Here is a 24534-nt window from a genome sequence, read left to right as displayed (position 1 = left end):
CTGCTGCTGCTGAAGAACACGAAGAACATAAGACCAACAAGGGCAGTCTTATTTTGCTAAAGTTTCAGGACTGTAATCCAACAGTTTTATTTGTTACAGTGACAGTCTTATTTGTTACTGTCGCATGACAGTCTTATTTGTCGAGGGTCGTAGTTCTCTGGTTTGTAACAAATATAATTGTTACAAACCCGGTTTTGAATTATTTCACCCTTTTCATCATTTGTAAACACCTTTGAGCAATAATAATGATTTTTGAGCGTGTTTCCAACATGATGAGCGGATAATTCTCCCACAACCAAGGCAATGAGGAAGCTATTTACGCATGAATAATTGGTAACTATTTTATTTTCTCTAATGTTTAATTATAATTCACTCAATCACTGCTTTTGCAGAGTTTTAAATTGTTTGCGTAATTTTCCTAATCGGTTGTGATTCAATTAGATAGGTTATGCTTTGTTTAGATAATCTATGCTTAAGGGATACAATTGATGTTTGAGAATTTGCTTGATTATTAGTGAGTTAAGATATAAAGGACTTAAAAAGATAATTAGAGTTTTGGATTATTTACCATCATTAATTCATGTGTAATAGTGGAATCAGTGTCTTGGTTGTTTTCTCATACCTCTCGCCCACTTTGTTAATATTTTTGTATATAATTTTATTAAATCTTTAAATTTAATCTTCACAAGTCCGAGAGTTTGAACCTCATTACTACAACATCATTCAAAAAATTAACATCATTTTGGCGCCGTCGACGCGGATTTGTGCTTAGGTAGAGTTTTTAGATTTTTTTTATTTCATTTGTTCTTTTTACGTTTCTTTGGGTGTGTCTTTGTATTACAGGTTTGAAGTTGGATACTAAAGACTTGGAATCAAAGCTTAAAACTAAAAGAGAAGGAAAAAGACAAAGCAAAAAAAAAAAAGAGCGAAAGAAAAAATTAAAAAAAAAGAGAGAATTTATTTATTTTTTATTTTTTTTAGAGACCTTCCATTTTTTGTAATTATTATTTTTTTTAATTTATTTTCTTTTGCACTTTATTTGGACTTTGGACTTGGACAATTATTATTTTTATTTTTTTAAACCCTAAGGAAGGGTACATTAAATATAAAACTGTTTGCAGGGAAGGACGACGATTACAATATCGTCTCGGCCCCTCGGGTTGCACATGACATAGGAGTCGTGGCCCGAGTCGACTTCAGCGGTTCTGCGCCCGTCTGGTACGGGAGGTAAGCTTTCGAAACACCCGCGAATCCCCTGGAAGCGGTTTTATTGTATGCCTTAAGGTGAATATATGCCGAGGATTTGAATACGGTTGTTTTAATTTCCTAGTAAAGGGCAAGGCCTGGCCAAATTAAGATAAGGACTCGGATTTCATCACCGTTTCCTTCTTGCCCTCCTTAGAAAAACGAAACCAAACGTGAACCTAAGCTTAAAATTTTGACTAGAACGAGACCTATAGGGTAACGAGCTTAATAGGAAAGTCGTTCGAAAAATATTGGTTACTCTTTTGAGCATACTTTGAAGTTCATGATGGTTTATGCGAGTTGAATGCGTGACTGCGGCGCCTTATAATACCGGTGAGACCTTGGGTATCAAAGCTCCTCGCAGCTTCCCTCGTCTCAATTCAACTTACTTAAACTAGGATTGATTCCAGAGAGGTTTGCTCAGATTGTAACGAATTCCTTTTCGAAAGGTTAGAAGCTGGTCTAGAAACAATCTAAGTGGAGCCATCATGCTTGTTGTTTGCTAGATTTTATAAGTCTGATTTGGTCGAGTCAGCTGATGGTTTTTTCAAATTGGTTGTAGTTGTAGTGGTAAAAAGGTTCTTTTCAGACTTGTGAAGGTAACAAAATTTCTAGATTTAAATAAAATTTAGGAAAATAGCAAACTGACGTAAAATTTTATTGAGAAATAGGGGTTAAGATTCCACCATTCAACAATACTTATGTGATCTAATATTTTTTTACTATGCAATTTAAATAATTGGGTTGATTCTAAATATTGCCAAAAGCAGATTTTCCAAAATATCAAATGTTAATCACAAGAATAATGCATCAAGAGTTTAAAACTAAGCATGCATTATCAAGGGAAAACACAGTTGATTAATAAAAACCATTTAAATCATTTTTATCAATGCAATCAATCATATAAAAATATTGCATAAATTAATAAAATAGAGATTACGACATAATTATTGTGAGAATGGCTTCCTCTGTCACCCCTGGGTTTGGGTTTAGCTCCTCATCCCAAAAACACACTCACAAGATAAATTCATGGCTAAATAGATGTTTTTATTGATGATATGGTGTTTAACAGAATTTTTGCAACGCTGTATAAATGTTACAGCGTGACTGTTACAATGTTCGAAAAAAGACTGCCTGTAAACGATACTTCTGAACTGCAGCAAAATAACGACACAGTTATGCTGCTGTAGGTACTATTGAAGAACGACGCTCCAGGAGCGTCTGTACTTCGTTCTTTGTCTTCCTCCTTGAACAGCAGCAGCAGCAACAACAATCAATGGTATCTTCCTCGTTTCGGCTCTGAACTCTCTCCTATTTCTCTCCAAACTTTTCTAACCCCTCTAAGACTCGAAGCAATGCTTTATATAGCCAACAGAACCAAAATTCTCGTGCAAATCCGAGAGTATTTCTCTTTTTTTCTTCTCGAGCAGTTGAGAGAATAATCTCTTTTCTGTTGCTTTGTACGCGTCCTCTGGCCAGTTATTACGCTCCAAACTTCTCTTAAGACTTGAACAAGACTAGATGCATAGTTATCTAGCGTAAAAGTCTTCCACAAATCTCTCACAAATATTTGAAAGTGAACAACACGGTACTGTCCTGTTTGGACTTTGATCCATTCTCCCGGTTATTCCAGCCCAATTGGTTGGGTTAAATTGCTTATACTGATCTTTTTATAGTCTAGGAAGTCCAGCCCAGTGAAAATCCAATGTTGAATCTCCTTAAAACTCACTCAAAGTCGAACCCCTAAAACTGTTCTTCTGCAGAGTTCTTTTCCCGCCAAAATCCAGTTTTGAAACTTTGAAGATGACCTCCCCCTATCCAGTTCCGGTGTCCCTTTAATACATGCCCTGAAATGGGGTGCCCTTTATCCAAATTAGGGGTGCCTTTAGCAATTTTTCTGGGATGTTTTCCGCACTTTTTCGGGGTTCCTCCGGGGTATTTCTGGGGTACTTCCGGTACACTTCAGGGAGCTTCCGGTATGCTATCTACGGAGGTCCAAATGCCATATTTTTAGCCAATTTCGCCACAAAGTCTTATTCTTCCAAAAACACCTACAAATAAATAAAATAACCAAATAAGTACGATATCGAGCACTAACAATATATACAAATGAGCTATATTAGACACATAAATGCGTCTATCATCAGCCTTGTTTGTGATTGTGTAGAATTCCCTTACAATTAAGAATGTCGAAATGGTATGATAGAAGCCAATACAATGATTATCGACCTGAATTTGAATATGGACATCATCCTTTTTATGACCATGTTGGGAATATTGGTTGGGAACACCATCCTTTGGAAGGATATGGGTCATACCCTGGTGAGCCCAATTACTATCCACACATGCATCAGTATTACGAGCAAGAAGATTATAGTACTAGTTCTTCGTCTCTAGAGGATACAATCAAACTAGTGAAAAGTAGTCCTTTTTATGATCCCTCTGTTCCTATTCCTCCTTTAGAAGAGTCCCTCAGGAAGTTAGCTGAGTCGACGCGTAATTTAGCTGAGATGAATAGTATAATTATAGACGAAAGAACTACAATAATGAGTGAACCTTCTTTAGAAGACCACCTCAAGCGGATAGCTGAGACGAACGAAAGAATTGCTCGAAATTACTTGAATTTCCAATATAGTGTATCCAATAATACCCTTGAGAATGAAGATAGTTATTTACATAATCAAGATAACAATGTTAGAATTGGTAGCACTACTTGTTTTGATGAGGTTCGATCTTTTTCATGTTATTATGATGAGGATAGTGTTGATGGAGAATCATACTTATGTAGGAATACTGATCAGGAAATGGATACTCCAATTGAGCTTTACAATGATAATATTATTTCTATTTCAAATCCAAATAATTTTAATAATTATTCACATATTCAAAATGACGAGGATTTGACTAGAGATACCCTCGTTTTAGACGATGTAGTATTTACTGTTTACAAAGCCGATAATGATTTAGAGGAACGAGTTTATTCTGAGAATAATGTTTTAGAGTCTAGCGATTTAGAAACAATAGTCTTAGACGAAGAAGATGAACTCGTAGAGCTTTTAATTATGAGTGAGGATGCATCACCTGAGTATAACCTAACAGAAGCAATTGACAATTTTCAGGATTCTGATGATCTAGAAATTAGGGAAATTGTAGTTAGTATACCTATAGACACCCAAAACTCTAAGTTTGGGGGTGGTTATCATTCTCCCTGTGCTTTACCTTTAACTCTTAGAAAGTTCCCTCGTGTAGCGCTTGACATTTGTGCCTCAACCATCGTACAAGATTATCTCCATACACGTTTTCCCGAACCTAATAATGTCCAGAAAGAAGTTCAGTCATTAGATACCTATCCTATGGTTGATGTGGTTTGCCCAGGCTATGATACCCTTATTGACTTTGTTTTCCCACCAAATAGTTTTCTTCCAAATGTGGGAACGTTTATATTTCAAATGTGTCGAATTTTTAGTTGTGAGACTAAACCTAAATGCTTTAGGAAATTAGAATCAACACATTTTCTTAAGAATGACTACTACCCTCACTATGGTCAATTTTGTAAGTCAAACCTGATTGACTTAGAGGATCCTCAATTATTTAGGTTATTATTATGTGCTTCTAAATTTTTATTTGAGTTTTTACAGACTCTAGGACCTAATAATTCGGATCTCACTTTTGAGGAGTTGCAGCCTAAAGAAATATATTTAGACCCTTTTATAGAACCTGAACCTGAACCACAATTAGATGTAGTTGTCTTAATCAGGAACTAGGTAAGGGCATGCTAGTCTTGTTCATTTTCTTGGTTTACTGCAGTTTCCTTTGGTCAGCTCTATTTGGTTTTGAAGACCCACAGTTATTCCGGCTACTGTTATACGGTTCGAGTTGACTAATCCTTTCCTAAGTCTGGCTGAAGACTTTAAACTTAGTACTTCTTGGGAGGTAACCCATGCTCATGCAACATGGTAATATCTTTCCTTAACTCTTTTTCTTCAAGTGGTAACAGTTCCTCCTTGTTCATGCTTTTAATTTTATCTTTAGAACATCGAGGACAATGTTAGATTTAAGTTTGGGGGTGGGGAAGAACTTTTTAGTTGCACTTTTGAAACTTCTAGCGTCACATGGTACCCGGTTAGCTAAGTTTACATACTGTTTCTCACCGAAAAGATAGAAATTGGAATGCTAGGGATAACAACCTTTTGAGACATTAGAGAAAAAGACATTGAGATCCTTGAAATTCAGGAGAGAACTTGTTCCTTTTAGAGGGTAACCGTGATGGACCTAACCATACATGATGGAAAGGCAAGTAGGTCAGGAAATGCCAGAAAGACAAAGAAACCTCACAATGTAGTCTTAGTTACTGGATTGCGACTCTCTCTCAGTAGAAACTTATCATCATCAACAAGCGGAGCGACATCAAAATCTATGAAGAAAGTTGAAGACGTTTTAGGTTTAGAAGCAACAATAGAAAAGAATAATTCAAAAATCAAAGTTGAAGTTATAAGAGAAAATGATATAAGTTGTTAGAATCCACGATACCAAGACATCACAAGTTGCGAAGATCCAAGTTTTGAAAGTCCTTCTCTCATGGCCATGTAAATTGTTGTCTTGTAATTTTTGTTTCCAAAAAAAAAAAAAAAAAAAACAAATGAAAAAAATGAAAAATGAAAAAAAATCATCGTTACGTTTTGTTCAATAAGGCCAAAGGGAAGTAGAAATTTATAAGTCAAGCAAGAAATCGAAGAGAAGAGTTAATTGTCAAGGTTCTATGAGGTTCGATAGTTTATCATCAACAGTTGAAGACCGAAGAGGACGTTGTTTCTACTGAGCACTATGAGAGAGTCGAAGAAAGATACATTTGGTTTGTTAGTCCGCTTCCCATATGGCACAAGATCTTTCTAGCACTGGTTCAACTCATCACACGTAATTAGTCCAGCTGTGTAGCAGATGTCCTTCTCATCTTTGTCTCTCTCCTAATCTTATCCAGCTGTAAAGTAGCGGACGCATCTTACAATGTTTATCTAGCTGTGTAGCGGATATCTCTTTATCTAGAAGTGTTGCGGATGTGTCTCCCCTTTTCTTCAGCCAGCTTTAGAGCTGACACCTTTAATTTCTCTGGCATTCTAGTTACTTGGAGATAGGTTGAGAATATGTATGTCCTCATAGCTCTTTGGATACTTGTGACCAATTAGAAGTAATGGTTTTGTGGTTACACCTCTGGTAAACCCTCCCGAGATTAACTCGGTTTTATTTTTTAGTTTTACTCGAGGACTAGCAAAAAGTTTGGGGGTATTTGATAGACGCATTTATGTGTCTATTTTGTTCTCAATGTTCTGTATATTGTTAGACTCGATTAAATACTTATTGTGTTGTTTTATGTTTTTGTAGATGTTTTTGGAAAAATAAGCTCTTGCGGCGAAATTGGCTCGAAAAGTGGTGTTTTATAGCCCAGGATAGAGACTAAAAACGCCCCAGAAAAAATGCTGGAAACACCCCAGAAAAATTACTTAAGGCACCCCAAAGGACATTTGTTATTCGGACTCCATCAATGGATAAGGGGCGACCACTGGATAAGGGGTGACCTTCTTCACAAATTCAAAAAAATATTTTGGCGGGAAAATATTTCTTTTCACAGGCAGATTTTTCGATCAGATTTTGGAGGATTTTTTGTGCGATTCAATCGCTGAAACTTCATGGGTAGTTGTGATATGTCCTAAAAAAGCTAGTATGGGTGTTTGTTTCAATCAAATTTGTTTGGATAACTTGGTTTAATTCAAACAGGGAGTTGGAGGGAAAACATGAGCTTACACGAGTTGTGGTGAATCTAAACGTGTAATGCACGTGTTTGGAAGCCTTAATCAACACTTTGGAACGTTAAGAAGATTTATAAGAAATTTAATCCAGCTGCAGATGCGTAAAAATCAAAATCATTGATAAAAAAAAGAAAGAAAATATCCCGAGTAAATGAAGATTATTTGGAGTTAATGGAGGAGATTCAATGTCGCAATAACGTATAGATATGTTCACAAGGTATCATAGAAGGGGCGTCGAGAGGTTGGGGGCTGAGGAGAGCCAGAGAAGAAGAAAAAAATCAAGTTACAGAGCTGCCATTTTTCTGCTGCTGGTGAAGAACACGAAGAACATAAGACCCACAACGGGCAGTCTTATTTTGCTACAGTTTCAGAGACTGTCGGTTGGCAGTCTTATTCTTTACAGTGACAGTCTTATTTGTTACTGTCGCGGGACAGTCTTATTTGCCGAGGGTCGTAGTTCTCTGGTTTGTAACATATATAATTGTTACAAACCCGGTTTTGAATTATTTCTCCCTTTTCATCATTTGTAAACACCCTTTGAGCAATAATAATGATTTTTGAGCGTATTTCCAACATGATGAGCTGCTAATTCTCCCACAACCAATGCAATGAGGAAGCTATTTACGCATGAATAATTGGTAACTATTTTATTTTCTCTAATATTTAATTATAATTCACTCAATCAATGCTTTTGCAGAGTTTTAAATTGTTTGCGTAATTTTCCTAATCGGTTTTGATTCAATTAGATAGGTTATGCTTTGTTTAGATAATCTATGCTTAAGGGATACAATTGATGTTTGAGAATTTGTTTGATTATTAGTGAGTTAAGATATAAAGGACTTAAAAGATAATCAGAGTTTTGGATTATTACCATCACTAATTCATGTGTAATAGTGGAATCAGTGTCTTGGTTGTTTTCTCATACCTCTCGCCCACTTTGTTAATATTTTTGTATAAAATTTTATTAAATCTTTAAATTTAATCTTCACAAGTCCGAGAGTTTGAACCTCATTACTACAGCATCATTCAAAAAATTAACATCACACTAAAAGAATTAAAATCAGTAGACCCTCCATTGTTTCTATCACCATCTCCAATTCTATCTCAAGAAGGCTATTATTGGGGCGTCACACTCCAATAGAGGGGCTTCACTTGGATTCTTAATGTCCAAAAAAGTGGTTATGGGATATTCTAACACATATACAAAATGTCTAGATTATCCTTTAACTAGAAGTGATTTTACGTCCAAGTTTGGATTAATTCCAACCGTAGAATTTTATTTGCATATAATTTTACGTCCAGGTTTGGATTAGTTCCAACCGTAGAAGCTCATTTTACGTCCAGGTTTCTTTTAAATCCAACCATAAAATCCGATTTTACGTCCAGTTTTCTTTTAATTCCAACCGTATGAGTGATTTTACGTCCAGGTTTGGATTAATTCCAATCGTAGAATTTTATTTACATGTAGTTTTACGTCCAGGTTTGAATTAGTTCCAACCGTAGAAGCTCATTTTACGTCCATGTTCCTTTTAATTCCAACCGTAGAATCTGTTTTGATGTCCAATTATCTTTTAATTCCAACCGTAGAAGTGATTTTACGTCCAGGTTTGGAATATTTCCAACCGTAGAAGTGATTTTTACGTCTAGATTTGGATTATTTCCAACCGTAGAAGTTTATTTTACGGCCAGTTTTTCTTCCCACAAAAACTTTGTCTCAGAATTCAGTATATAATAAAATTCATTAATTTAATTTTTATCTAATTAAATTAAGTTAAAATTAACTAAATAAGGGTTGTTTAGTCGTTACAAAATTATTTGAGATAAGGGGTTTTGATATTACTTATGGGTGACCCGTTTTTGTCCTATTAGGTGACGCCCCTCTAATGGAATGTGACGCCCAATAATAGTCTTCTATCTCAAGCCACTCGATTAGCTTCACAATAATTGTACTCTTCTCTTCATCCATTTTGCCCTAAATCTCCTTTTCAAAATTTACTTGTTAAAGGATTTGATGCTGAACCAATATGGCAACAAATTGATACTCAGTCGAATCACTTGGTATTGAATCTTAAACGAGAATTTAAGCATTTTGAGAAAAACCCAGATGAAATTTCAAAGGGTTTTGATGGATTGATTAGGAAAATAGAGAAGAAAGGTGGGGCTTTTGATAAGGAAGATGGTGAGAGTGGTGATTCTGATGAGGAAGATGACGAGAGTGGTGATTCAGATGAGGATATGGAAGATGCTGAGGAGATTGGCGGTAGTTTAGATGAGGATGGTGAAGATGACGAGGAAGGTGAAGGTATCGAAGATAAGTTTTTGAAGATGACAGATATGAAGGAGTATATGAAAGATGATGAAGCTAGGGAGTATGCTGGCGTGGATGAAGACGAGGATGGTGATGAGTATTACGAGATATTCCTGATATATCTATGCGATATCTCCCTTTCCAGATATACCTGCTGTATATCTGTCATATATCTGTATCTTTGTACATTACTTGTCGTGTAAGATAAGTTACTTCCTGTTATATCTCTGGTTCTTGTATATAAGACCAGATACATGTAATTCATTATTTACATCTTTACATAATCCAATATACCATGACAGAGAGCCAGTTTCCTCTCAACCCTAAATCAAATCGTGTTTCCGCTGCAACAAACAACAACCAATAATCAGTACTTGAATCATAAAACTCAAACCCTAGTATCACGTATCCTCTTTCATTATCACTTAACATGTCACGTGAAGATTATCAACCCATTACTGTGAAGTTTGATGGAACCAACTACAATCATTGGTCCTTCTTAATGAGAAGTTTTCTCAAGGGAAAAGCCATGTGGAGATATATTGATGGAAGAGCCAAAAAGCCTGCAACTAGTGTCGTTATCACTGAGAAAGGAAAAGAAGCTGGAGAAGAAACTGCTGAAAGATGGGAGGTCAACAATCACAAGATATTAACCTGGATAAGCAACACAGTTGTAACTTCCATAAGCATGCAGCTTACAGGTTTTGAAACTGCCAAAGATGCATGGGACTTTCTTTCAAAAAGGTATACCCAAATTAATTTTGCTCAACGTTACAAGCTAGAACAAGATATCCGATCTATGAACCAACAAATAGAACAATATGTTTCAGACTTCCACTCTGAGATGTCAATTATATGGAACCAGTTAGCACTTATGGAACCCAACTGGACAGCTGACATAGAGGTATGGCAGAAATACAGAGAAGAATCACGACTAGTTCAGCTCTTAATGGCATTAAAAGATGATTTTGAGACTGTAAGAATCTCAATACTACATCGATCACCTCTTCCATCTGTTGAGGCTGCATTGTCAGAACTCATCACTGAAGAAACTCGAAAAATAATCAAGCCAGATATACCAGCCGTGTTTGCATCTCCTTCACGTGCAAACTTTAACAATCACTTCAATACACAGAAGACATCTCGTGATTTTTCACAAACTCAATGCTACAACTGTAAGAAATCAGTCCACTTAGCCAAGAACTGCACTATGACACCAGTGCAGAGTGGACCTCACACTTAAGTTTCTCAAAGAATCCAAAAAAAATCAAGTTCTCCAATTCAGTGCAACTATTGCAAGGAACCAGGACATACAGTAGCAAACTGCACCTCACCATCTTCCAGAAACATGACATAACGAAGAAGGTTTAATGGAACTGGATATGTACCTGCACCATCCACTCATGCAGCACCTGCATCTATACCAAATAACCTAGCTGACATACAATAAATGCTCCAACAGGCACTTTCAATGGGAAACAATAACTCTACAGCAGCATCTGCACTATCTACTTCCGCAGGTAGCTTCTCAAATGGTTGGTTTCTTGACTCAGGTGCCTCTAACCATATGAAATTTGATTCTAGAATATTTGAGTAGAAAAGTCCTATTACTATACCTACAATCCAAACTGCAGATGGATCTGAACTAGCTGCCAGTCATATTGGTCAGATTAAAATCTCTGACAAGATACATATATCTGATGTGTTACTTGTTCCAAAGATAAGAATGAACCTTATATCAATTGTACAATTATGTAATCAGGGATTTAACATTTACTTTTTCTCTTCTGGCTGTGTGATACAGGATCCCAAGACAGAGAAGCTTGTTGGGATAGGCCGTAGAGTAGGAAGATTGTACCTTCTCGAAAGAATGGTTTCCCTAGACTGTCAAAGAGTGAGCTTGCTGCAACTGCAACTGCAAATTCCTTTTCTCCGTCTGTGTCTCCTTTTATGTCATGGCATTCTAAGTTAGGCCATGTGTCTTTCTCTCGTCTCACTCATATGATAAATAGTGGATTATTAGGAACTATTCAGGTTGATAAAGAACCTTATTGCATCTCATGCAAGTTAGGAAAACAAACTGCTCTTCCTTTCAATAATAGTATAACTCATTCTGTCGAACCTTTTGATCTCATCCACTCAGATGTATGGGGAAAATCTCCTATTATCTCTAAGGGAGTAGCACTATATTATGTTATTTTCATTGATGATTTCTCTCGTTTCATATGGATATATCTTTTCAGTTCTAGATCAGATTTTTTAAAAATTTACACAACCTTTTCTAGAATGATCAAGACCCAATTCGGAAAAACCATCAAGACATTCAGAGCTGATCAAGGAGGAGAGTATATATCAACTCCTTTCAAAGAATTCCTTGCAACAGAAGGTACCCTTCTCCAATTATCATGCACTGAAACTCCACATCAAAATGGTATTGCAGAGAGAAAACACCGCCATATCATAGAGACAGCTAGAACACAACTTTTGTCAGCATCAGTTCCATCAAAATTTTGGGGTGAGTCAGTCCTGACTGCAGTCTACACAATAAACCGTATTCCATCCATAGTTACAGAAGGAATGTCTCCATATGAACGGTTATACAACAAGAAACCAAATTACTCTGAGCTTCGTGTTTTTGGGTCAACCTGCTTCGTTCTTCTTACTGAGAGAGAAAGAACCAAACTTAGCAAAAAGAATGTTGTATGTGTATTCCTAGGCTATGGCATAGAAAAAATAGGTTATCGCTGCTACGATCCAGAGAGTCAAAGACTACGTGTTTCCATACATGTTACATTCTGGGAAAATATACCCTTTTGGTCTCTCCCCACTAGTAAATCTCCCAACTTAGAACAATTCTCCTATCTAGATCCCTTTGAGGATACGTCTCAGTCCAGTTCTCCATCAACATCCACTCAGTTTCCCTCCACAGATATTACTCCTCTTGAAAATAGAGAAGCTATACAAGATCACTCTATGGTTAATCCTGACGCAGCTTCTCAAGAAGGGGATCCTATATCTGACAATGTTACTTTACCAATACGAAATCGTCGACCACCAGTCAGGTTTGCAGACTATCATTGTTCATTATCATCGATTTTATCTGTGCATGCACCAACTTATTACAGGGAAGCATCTGTACTACCAGTCTGGCAACACTCTATGGACGAATTAGTTGCACACAAAGAAGCTCATACTTGGGATATGGTTGTGCTACCTCCAGGAAAGTCTGTTGTTGGAAGTAAATGGGTATACAAAATTAAAACTGACTCAGACGGCAAGATAGTTAGATACAAATCCCGTCTAGTTGCTCAAGGATACACTCAGGAGTATGGTATCGACTATGAAGAACCATTTGCCCCTGTTGCTCGTATGACTACAGTTCGTACTCTTCTTGCTGTTGTTGTTGCTCGAAAATGGAATCTACATAAAATGGATGTGAAAAATGCCTTTTTTCATGGAGATCTTCAAGAAGAAGTGTATACGCGACCTCCACCTGGAATGTCTCACTCTCCTAATCAAGTACGTAAGCTTCGTAAACCTCTCTATGGACTCAAACAAGCACCTCGTGCTTGGTTTGAAAAGTTTTCCAATGCTGTTCTACGATTCGGGTTCACTCAAAGTGCATATGATTCAGCCATGTTTAGTCGTTCCACTGCAAGGGGTATGGTTACTCTAATCCTCTACGTAAATGATATGGTCATTACAGGTGATGACATGAAAGACATTGATGCTCTTAAAACTCATCTTAGTTCATGTTTTGAAATGAAGAATCTAGGCTCCTTACGTTACTTTCTTGGTTTAGAAGTTGATCACTCATCTGATGATTGTTTCATCTCTCAAGTAAAATATGCCTCAGATATTCTTCAACGTGCTGGATTAACGGATAATAAAACTGCATCCACACCTCTTGAATTGAATAGCAAGCTTAGTCCTTCTGATGGAAAACTCCTTCCTAATCCTACCTTGTACCGCCAGCTTGTGGGAAGTCTAAACTACTTAACCATTACTCGACCAGACATCAGTCATGCAGTGCATATAGTTAGTCAGTTCATGGCAGCTCCGCGATCCACTCACTATGCAGCTGTACTCAGGATCTTACGTTACATCAAAGGGACATTGTATCAAGGAGTTACATTTTCGTCCACTTCTGATCTCTGCCTTCGTGCATATTCAGATTCAGATTGGGCAGGAGATATTACAGATAGACGCTCAACTACAGGCTATTGCATATTTCTGGGTAGTTCATTAATATCTTGGCGAAGTAAGAAGCAAAACGTAGTTTCCCGATCTAGTGCTGAAGCAGAGTATAGAGCTCTTGCACACTCAACCTCAGAAATTGTTTGGCTGCGATGGCTTCTAGGGGATATGGGAGTTACTCTGTCAGAACCAACTCCACTGTACTGTGACAACAAGGCTGCTATTCACATTGCTCACAATGATGGTTTTCATGAACGTACCAAGCATATCGAAATTGACTGTCATTTTGTACGTCATCAGTACAAGAAACAGATTATCAACTTATCCTTTGTTTCTTCTGAGCTGCAACCTGCTGATCTCTTTACTAAGGCGCTGTCTTCTGCGCGTCTCAAGCTCTTAATTTCCAAACTCAACATGTGCTCTATCCCATGTTGAGTTTGAGGGGGGTATTACGAGATATTCCTGATATATCTATGCGATATCTCCCTTTCCATATATACCTGCTGTATATCTGTCATATATCTGTATCTATGTACATTACTTGTCGTGTAAGCTAAGTTACTTCCTGTTATATCTCTGGTTCTTGTATATAAGACCAGATACATGTAATTCATTATTTACATCTTTACATAATCCAATATAGCGTGACAAATTCTGATGAGGTAAAAATCAATTAAGAAGTATTTTAATTTTAGTGTTTTGATTTTTGTAATGTTTATGTTATTTGATATGAAACCTTAAACCCTAAGCCCTAACTTAGTAATATGATTAATTGAGTATCTCCTTCCGAAATTGGAATAGGTTTGAGGTAGTAAAATTAGTTTGAGTTAGTGTCTAGCTTCAATTCAGAAAATTTGGCTTTAAGTTTCCAGTATGGTGTTTTGTTTGTTTAATATGCATTTCCCCCCATCTTTTGTAGCTTAGAGAGTTCGGAGTTGATGCCGATGATGAGATGGGAAACGCCAGGTCCTTCTTGTTCCCTAACTGATTATTACAATTTTGATTCTCGACCTTACAATTTTCGTTTAATAGAGATCCACTTAATCTTTATAGTAAACACAAGTGTTGACCTTGTTTTAATAGTGCACAAATGTTAGTAAAATCAGGTTAGTGTTCCAACTGAAGTGGACTTTTATTAGTTGGAACATCCTCTGAAATTTCTAAATGACAACACCATAACATAATGGTGGTGGACTTGATAACCAAAAGTAGTTCAATTCATCCCTAGTTTTAGTTCTCCCTCCTAAAACAATTCTGTTTATTTCCCTCCAAATTACCCAACACACAACAAAAGACAAAATTCTTCAAACTGGGTTTATATTGATAGAAATGATTAAGGCTTTTCTTTCACCATGTACTAGACAGGGCAACTCTTTGTCTCAAATGTTTCCGAAGATAAAGTAATGGAAGTTTTCTTAGTATGTTCCGTTATTGTTAACTGAATATTTATTTTCTTTGGATGGTGAAACATGTTACCATGTCTTGCTTGTATCGAATGTTTTGTGAAAGTTCTGAACTATTAGAACTGTTTTCTGTGGATATGAAGATTTCTTTGGTGCCAAAAAGGTAGATAGTATAAAAAGAAAGTCTGATTCTCATGAAGGAGTGGAGGGCTCATACTCAGAGGATGAGGATGATTTTGACAAGGGCTTTGAAGATCAGGTTTTTATCCTTTCTGATATGCATGGAATAGTGAAAACTTGTAATAAATTGTCATTCTTTCTCTTGTTAGCACGTTGATTCAGATAAAGCTTGGATTTCTTTTCTCTATGTTAGCAGAAGGAAGGAAGTCTTTCTACCTATGAAAAAGAACAAAAGAAGCAGCGTGCTAAAATAGAAGAGATGGAGAAAGCGAATATGGAGACCAAGTCATGGAATATGCTAGGAGAGGTAAGCTATGTTGATTTTATAAGGAAGACCATAATACTCAATTGATTCGCTCTTGTTAGGATTTGTAGGTTTTAGATATAATCCATTATTTATTTCTGATGGCAGGTTACTGCTAAAGAAAGGCGAAAAAATACTGCACTTGAAGTTGATCTAGATTTCGAGCACAATGTAAGACCTGCTCCTGTAATCACAGAGGAGGTCACACAATCCCTTGAAGATTTGATAAAGAAAAGGGTTCTTGAGGTAAATATATCGATGCCAAATCCCTTTTGCGAATCCTGAAACTAAGGAGGTTTACAAAGCTTTATGATCATGAAAATTGGTGATGCTCGTGAAAGCAGTTGAATTTTTATTAAGGAAAATTTGGGTTTAGAACTTCTGATATTTATCATCAGCTATGTGTATGAGTTAGTTCTGTACTCTTTTTTCTTTCTTTTTTCCTGTCGCGGGGAATTTATAAGCATCAAATTGGTGCCTAATTATTTTGAATATCTAGGGGCATTTTGATGATGTGCAAAAGGCACCAAGTTTACCGTCTGCGGCCCCAAAAGAGTATAAATAGATTGATGAAAACAAGAACACAGAGGGGCTTCATAAAAGTTATGAGGTTAGTTTTTCTTCTTCCAAAGCACTCAGTGTGGCTGTCTTCGGGTAACTATGCTCTACATTGTTACTAGCATGGTTTTGAGATTAAGTAAACGTTTGTTTTCCTCCGTGCAGAACGAATATTTGCAGCAGATAGGTCTGGTGCCAGAGTCTTTCTCAGATGAGCGAAAGAAAGAGGTCTAAAACATAACATTTGTCCTTTTAATATCTTGACGTAAAGTTATAATATGCTTGCTTAAGGTTGCTCTTCAGTCTCTCTGTTCAGGTACTTATGGAGACTAGACTGTTGCCAACAAATTCACAAATCAATAACTTGTGTACTTCTTTCTATAATTAAGAAGAAGAATCAATGCTTATTGGTCTGGTGAAGATTTACATGTTTTCACAATGCACATGCATTTGGCTGTGGATTGCGGTAGTCTAGTATTTCATGTCTATGATAAACTTCATTTGTTCTTTGTTAGCAGCAGTAATATATGGGAATCTGGGTGTAAATAAGGAATCATTATGTTTTTAGTTCTCTTCACGTGCCTTTTTTTAGCTGAATTTCCAATATTAATTTGCGTTTTGGTTGAATTCTATGTGTTTTTTTACTATGGCCAGGCAAGTCTGCTATTCCAAAAGCTCTGCTATAAGTTGGATGCTCTATCCCATTTCCACTTCACCCCTAAGCCGGTATGGTTGTTAAAGTTTTCGGTTGAGCATAGTAGCGATATCAACCATAATTATCTCGATATTTATTTAGTATCTGTTAACAGATTATCGAAGACATGTCAATACAAGTTAACGTTCCTGCTTTGGCAATGGAAGAGGTAAGGGCCCACTCACTCGTTCGTAAGAAATCAAACTTAGAAAAAATAGATTAGTGGGTGTAAATGCTATGATTTAAAACTAGGTATTGGATAATGAAAGTTTTGTCCTATATCGGCAGATTGCGCCTTTGGTAGTCTCTGATGTGACCATATTGGCTCCCGAGGAGGTATTTGCTGGCAAAGGAGATACCAAAGAAGAAGCAGAGCTAACACAAGCTGAGCGAAAACGGAGGAGGGCTAGCAAAAAAAGGAAGTTTGCAGGCAAGATTAAAGGTGAATCGGGTTTTCTTCTCACTTTCCAAATTTCACTGTAGAATTCATATGTTAGCTACCTCCACTGATGTTTATGAAATTGGGTGTAGCCGAGACTGCTAAACGGATGGAAAACAAGAAGGCACAAGACAGTACTAATGGTACAATTCACCTCCAACTAAATTTCCACAATACATTCAACTGCTGACTTATCTTTTGAATACTGATTATGAAATCCAAACCAACCAATGACAGGTAAAGAAGAACCATCAGTTCTGTGTGAGGCCTTAAATCACAAAGAGATGCCTTTCAGAAGCTTAGACGGCAGTTGTAGAGAAAGAGCAAGGGGAAAAAGAACAGGACGAGCTTCTATATGGGAGATCAAGTTCAAATGAGCTTTGACGAAAGTTTTGTATTCCATGCCTTCTATAACTTTCCCTTCGTCTATATTCCGCAAACTCCTCTTTTAGATTTTAACTCTATACAGACCGGCAATTAGCGTCACGGGGAAAATATAGCGATATTTTTCAGCGTGCCTCACATTTTTGTTGATTGTTGATTTTGAGTGTGTGCTCATACAAAATAAACAAGTGCCTATAGGAAAACCTCGTCAGCATCTCCGTAATCCATAATTTTTTCTTATTTGTAATACGCCCCGTTAATATTTTTCCCACGCAAATGCAAAGTCAAAATTACAAGGTACAAGGGCAATATCGTCAAATTAAAAACCAATGAATAAAACGAGCCCTTTCTTTTAAAGATCCGGAGAGAGATTCATTTCCTGAATACATCTATCCTCAAGATTTTGGGGGTTTTTTCAGAGGATTAGGGTTTTGATGGACCCCGATTACGCTCCTTTTGTCGATGGATTGGTAGTAGAAGGCACTGAAAGTGAAGGAGATGAAAGTGAAACTGAAAGTGGAAGTGGAGCAAGTGAAACCGAAGAGGAAGAAGAAGAAGAAGAGGAGGAAGAGGAAGGTGAGGGAGAACCAGAGGTAGTAGTACCTGCTGTTCCGTCGGAAGTGGTTAATGTTGAAGATTCAGAAGAAAATTGTGGGAAAAAAGAGGGAGAAACATGTAAGGCGTCAACGAAGGAGAGTCATGGTGATTTAGGAAGTGAGATTGATGGCGTATGTTGTGGGATTTGTATGGAACCTTGGTCATCTGAAGGTAATCATCAAGTTAGGTATGTATTATTTTTTAATTTTATATTTCTTGAGAATTTTTAATGATTTTAAGGTTACGCAATTTTTTGTATAATCGTTTGGATGTATGATTAATTCTAGGTTTTTAGTCTGATAAACCGGAGAATTTTGATTTTATAGCTTTTCTCGGGAATTTTACTTTGTAATTTAAACAATGTTGATTTCTTCTTGTTAGAATTTGAAATTTAGGTTAATTTTGTAAGTGTGTAAGACTTTGTGTTTGTGAAGCCTGTAATTTGATAAAGAATAAGAAGGTTGTTCGTGTAGATAAATTAGGATGGTAGTATCTCTCGTTAGTTTAGGAGGGGTTCGAATTCATAGAGTTTCCCAACAGCGTATTATTCCTGATTTAGGGTGGTTTAAAGCTAGGGTTTCTAGTACTTAGAGTTTCGCTAGGTTTCTAATACTTAGAGTTTCCTAAAAAGAAGTGTGTATATTCTATGATAGTTCACTTCTAGGATTTGTTTGTGTAGATAAACTACTACGGCAGTATCTCTGGTTAGTTTAGTAGGTAGTGACCCTGTGCGAGGGCGTGTATCCAGCAGTAGGAAGGTAGAGATTACCAGCAATTATTGTATTATAGAATTCTACAGCATAGTTGAAAGTTTCAATATGGAATCAGTGAAGCAGAGTCACGGTGATTTAGGAATTGAGATGGATGGCGAATGTTGTGGTATCTGCATGGCCCTTTTTCATCTAAAGGTGATCATCAATTGAGGTATATATGATTCTGATTTATGTTTCTTGAGAGTTTTTAATAATTTTAGGGTTACGCAATTTTTGCACCACCGTCCAGATCTATGATTAATATTAGATTTAAAGCCTGATAAATTCAAGAAATGTGATTTTGTGGCTGTTCTTGGGGTTTTTACTTTGTAATTTAAACAATGTTGATTTGTTCTTGTTAGAATTTAAAATTTGGGTTAGTTTGCAAATGTATAACAAACTTTATTCATACGAAGTCTGAGAGTTTTACCTTAAATCTATATGGTATAGGCTGCATAAAGAACACAAAGGTTGTTCTAGCAGTAGATAAACTAGCACAGGAGTATCTCTGGTTAGTTCAGGAGGGTTTCTAATCCATAGAGTTTCCTAACAAGTAATATTCGTGATCTAGGATGGTTTAGTGCCATGGTTTCTAGAACTTGGATTTTCGTTTTCCTTAAAAGAAGCATGTCTATCCGATGATAGTTCACTTCTAGGATTTGTTATTTGGGGAAGGTAGTAAAACCGTGTATAAGGGTGTATACACTGCAGTACAAAGGGGAAGACGAAATGCAACAACAGTTAGGTAGAGATTTGCAGCAATTACTGTGATAGAGTTTTTCACAGCATAGTTGATAGTTTCAAAGAAAAAGCAGGAATTTCTGCATTCAACCATAGATATCTTTCTTGTTAGCAAGTCCTCTGGATCATCTGTGTATCATCAAGATGGATGGTATATGGAGCCTTGGTCACTTGAAGTTGATCATTAAGTTAGGTATACTACGAATTTTTATTTCTATACTTCGTTGATAACTTCAATTGTTTTGGGGTTACCCATTTTTCCACCATCATTTCAGGTCATAACTGGTTAGTTCTGGGTTTTGAGCTGGAAAAATTAAATAAATTTTGATTTTGTAGGTTTTTTCGATATTTTCCCTTCTCAATCTAATCATTGCTAATTTGTTCTTGTTATAATCACAAATTTTGTCTTTTCGGATTCTAAAATTTTGCTTCGTTCTAGTATTCGTGTAGTCTGTTTATCTTATTGATTTATATGGTGTTTGAGTTACAGTTGTCTTCCGTGTGGACATGTATATGGTTTAGCTTGCATAAAGAAATGGATTCAACAAAGTAGGAGAGGTCCTTCAAAGGTAGTTCTTGTTTACTTTTTGTAGATAATAGTCAGTTAACTGTTATTCAATTTGCTTTTTGAAGTATTGACAGTATCATTTTTCATTTTATTGTATGTTTGTAGTGTCCTCAATGTGGTAGTAAGTGTACGGTGAAGAATATAATAAAGCTTTATGTTTCGCGATTGGTTGTTACTGATGGAGCGCAAGAACAGGTCAGAAGACTCAGAACTGGGATTCATATTACCAGATGTTGTTCACAAGATGTTATGGTTTTGTTAATATTTCTTTCTTTTTCTGCAGAAACTTCACTCTCTTAAGGCTGAAAATGATTTTCTTAAGATGCAGGTATGGCAACTGACTGTAGGACAACATAGTCTTCTAAAAATATCTGTGCAGCCTTTACCATGTATATCCGGCTAACAATCTTGTATAGGACTACTTCCTTTCATTAATAGTGATATTAATATTAGCATTCTGATCAATCCTTGGTTAGTGTCACTCTTATCCTTCACATTGTGCATGCAGATAGCTGACTTGAAGGAGAAAATAAAGCAAGACAAGGAAGCTTGGAACAAAGAGAGAGTGGTAAAGAGGAATCGTGGATTTTTTGTGTATTCCAATAAAATTCAGTTACCCTTCTTGAAGGGTCTCTGCCTTCATTGTAAATGTTTGCTTGTATTATTTTAAGAATGTTTTCTATTCTCCTGTTAGGCATGCCTTTTTTCTCTTTATCTCAAACTGTAGGCTTGACTTTTGGTTTTGTAGAAGCGGCAACGCGTGGAAAATACATCACTGGGAGATGCGGGTATTAGATCAGTGAGGTGCAATTCGGAGCAGATGTTAAATGGTATTATTCCTTTGTCTGCAAATGAGTAAGGTTTATTGTATTTTATATCCAACGTGTTGGGCCTGTTCCAAGTTAAGATTCTTTTCCCACTGGAGCATGAGACATAGCAGAGACACATTATGTATTATACATTATAAAATCCTCATTTAGTGGGAGGAAAGAAGAAAATATATATGGTGCTAAAGCATGCTGCACTACTCTCTTTAAAACAATTTCTAAACTAGGAATAATTTGGATTTTTAAGAAATGAGGAGTCAAGAATGGATAGAATGTATCCATTGGTAGTAGTTGGTTAATTAACTTTTGTGATATTTATGTAGGACGCAATCTTGGGTTAAATCCTGCTACCGGACAAGGTTATCCCCCTTGCAGATTTAAATTAATGGTACGTCATGGATTGTATAGCCTTTTCATTCTGATTCAATTTCCTGATTTGCATGACTAACTTCTATGAATTCTCCCGTGAAGGAGAAATTTCATGTGTCACTTAAGTATCCTTGCTTATATATTTTTTTGAGAATTCTTAATAACTGAGAAATTTAGCCAATTACTCACTTTACTTCAAATTTCGTTTTTTGTTTTGTTTACCAAGTAGAACCTTGACCTCATCACAACATTTGCCTCGTATGTTTATTAGATTGTGACAGCAGTTACTTAAATACCGATGTTTTTTCAATTTTAATGCCGAGAAAAGTGAACCCCGTTAGTTACACTCTTTTCAGTTCCCATGTTGTTCCTAGAGTGATGCTTAAGCATTATAACAAAAATTCTGGATTGGGCTGACATTTCTTTTCTTTGATTGGATACAATACATTAGTTGTATTTTGTTTCCTTATCTTTTTCTTTGTTAATTTAGTAAATCAAAACCCTTGACATCCTTACTAGCTTTAGTCTAACAGATTTAACTTTGCAGGATGAGTTAGCAGTAGATGGTGGAAAGGTATTCGATATGGATTTCTCTCATGATATCCTACTTCTAGCGCAAAGACAACATGCAATGGATGTAGAGCATGTGCTTACCAAGGTAAATTTTTGGTTGAATGTGAGAACTAATTTGCAAAATCATTGCATTTTACAGTACTGAATACTGAAACCACTGCACACGATATTGAATTTGGTGCAGATTAGCTTGTTGCATCCCTATGAAAGTGAGAGGATAAAACTTCCTCCTGGCTCAAAAGCTGTTAAGGACTTGCATATTTCCCCTTCTGGTAAACTTGCACTCTGTGCTTCATTGGGGAAGAAAGCATCTATTCTCAGGTTTTACTAAACTCATTAACAATTTTGTACTGTACCGTCTATTCTCAATGCCATAATTGTGCTGAATATTTTGATTGTTTTACAGCATGGAAAGGAACAATTTTGTTATCAAATATGAATTGCCAGTAAGTCTTACACCTTCTTTCTGTTACTATCTCTATGATTCTAAAGTAACTATGAGATTTGAACTATTTATCTGATCACAACTTGTCATTCAGGTATATGAAAAAGAATGTTCTTTAGCTTGCTTCTTATCTTAAGCCATATGTTATTTCATCAAATTAAGCGTCACTTATCAACAGTACAATTATCAGGGTCTTTTAACTATTTTATATATCTATATTATAGGCTCCCGCTTGGTCTTGTTCATGGGATCTTGACAGTGAACACCACATGTACACTGGACTGCAGGTCTGTGTATCTACCAATTTCTCAAGCTTCTGCAATGGTGGAATTAGTGTTAACCTTCTTGGTCTTTTCTTTTGTTGATAATTGTCGCAGAATGGAATGTTATTGTTGTTTGACATGCGCCAAACATCGGGACCTGTGGAGTCCATGAACGGTCTCACCTCTCACCCTATTCATACGATACATTCTCTTCCAGACAACTCCCCTCTTCATAATGGTGGCAGATCAGTCCTAACTGCTTCTTCTATTGGCCCTTGTGTGTGGAAAACTGGTATTCCTGGAGAAAGGCCAATCGTGGTTCCTGGATTGGAAAATCAAGGAGTATGTATATCGCTTGCTTATAGTCCCATTACTGATGATATTGTGGCTTCATTTCGTCCTAGAGTTCACACAGCAAATGATGTGGTTGCTACTCAGACTTCATTATCACCTTCAGCTGCTGGCCGCGGACAAGGAGTAACTGGTTCTCATGTTCTTGTCAAAAGAGTAGGTGGCAACAGTTATCACCACATAGGGTCTACATTGACGTGTGTAAATAGTGTTCGACTGCCAAAATCGGTTATTTTGAATTTGGAGAATCGCAACCCGTTGTTTGCATATGGAGATGAATCAACTAGTGGATTATGCTTGCGGGAGTTGCCATCATTATTTACTTCCCAGAGTCTTAACCGAAATCAGAATGCTATTCTTGACGTGAAGTACTCGGGTACTTCAGAGAGAGGATTACTTGGTTGTGTAAGTGAAGACAAGCTGCAACTCTTTTATTTGCCTCGAGGCCCTAACTTCGGTTAAAAAATTTCTTAAAAGGTTCTGATTTGGTGGAAGATGATTGCCTCTGAACAAGCCCGTATTTCTTGATAACTGGATTATAATATCGGAGCAGTCCCCTTTAAGTTTATTCGAATGTTAACTTGATTAGATTCATAGTTTGTAAATTAATATATGTCAGAAAATTATTGTGCTTAGACGAATAAAAGCAGGATGGAATTTCCTTCCGACCTACCGGATTCGAACCAGTGACCTAAGGATTATCGGCTACTACTACAGTCCTCCGCTCTACCAACTGAGCTAAGGTCGGATGTTGACAATCTTCTCGAAAGAATTTTTATATCTTAACAGTTTGTCAATTAGTTACGCTTCCTAATTCCGTTGATTAGCATGATATGAAGTATGAACGTACCGGTTATGTAGGAGTAAAAAAAAAACAGCTCCATGTTTTATTTATCAACACGCGTGTTCATCAATTCTCAATGGAGGTATGGGTGATCAAATGAAAGGCTGACAAATTAACGTTTGTCGAATTTAGAGAATGCCACGATAACTACTACTTCGACCACAATCCTTTATCAAACCCCAAAAACTTGAAGGGAAAACAACAAATAAAACTCATCAGTATCAAAACAAAATGAAAAACGTGATCCAGAAATCTTAACAGTTTTCCAACTTACAAGCATCACCCAACTCAACCGCTCTATAAAGGAACACAATGAAACGCCAAAATTCTCTTTCTATATGGACAACAATACAACAATGAAATAGAGATATGGCCTATGGGGCATGTGAGAACTTATCTATCCGTAGAGTTTGAATTTGGAACATTTGATGAAGCCAAGCAGTGTTTCTCTAGTTATGTTTGTTTGAAGCAAACTTGTAAGGTTCTACTATTATGACCAAACACATCCGAACCTTTTTTTTTTTACAACGATAGGCATAGAGATAAATGAACATACACATGGATGATCTCATGTCTACTATCGTACACACAAATTGTCAATTGACTAAACCGGAAGAAAAAACACGAGACAAACTTATTAACATCAAGAAAATAATGCTAAAACGAACAAAATAGAGAGATTGTGCAC

The 24534-nt window shown here is 36.5% G+C and overlaps 1 protein-coding gene and 1 non-coding gene across 2 annotated transcripts; one reads left to right on the top strand and one right to left on the bottom strand.

Annotated features, from left to right (window-relative positions):
- Positions 1-17886: 17886 nt before the first annotated feature.
- On the top strand, positions 17887-23670 carry LOC113314398 (E3 ubiquitin-protein ligase RFWD3-like). Its single transcript, XM_026563195.1, has 12 exons — positions 17887-18300; positions 20097-20175; positions 20280-20369; positions 20458-20502; positions 20683-20742; positions 20923-21004; positions 21325-21389; positions 21918-22028; positions 22128-22264; positions 22350-22389; positions 22613-22675; positions 22766-23670. The coding sequence occupies exons 1-12, from the start codon at positions 17951-17953 to the stop codon at positions 23462-23464; spliced, it is 1821 nt and encodes a 606-aa protein (XP_026418980.1). The 5' UTR covers positions 17887-17950; the 3' UTR covers positions 23465-23670.
- Positions 23666-23750, bottom strand: TRNAY-GUA. Its single transcript is given in 2 exon segments — positions 23666-23701; positions 23714-23750. It is a non-coding gene; the product is annotated as a tRNA-Tyr (tRNA).
- Between the last annotated feature and the right edge of the window lie 784 nt (positions 23751-24534).

This window comes from Papaver somniferum, chromosome 9 (assembly GCF_003573695.1).
Source record: "Papaver somniferum cultivar HN1 chromosome 9, ASM357369v1, whole genome shotgun sequence".
Classification (NCBI taxonomy): Eukaryota; Viridiplantae; Streptophyta; class Magnoliopsida; order Ranunculales; family Papaveraceae; genus Papaver; species Papaver somniferum.
This window is presented reverse-complemented; position numbering and strand designations above follow the sequence as displayed.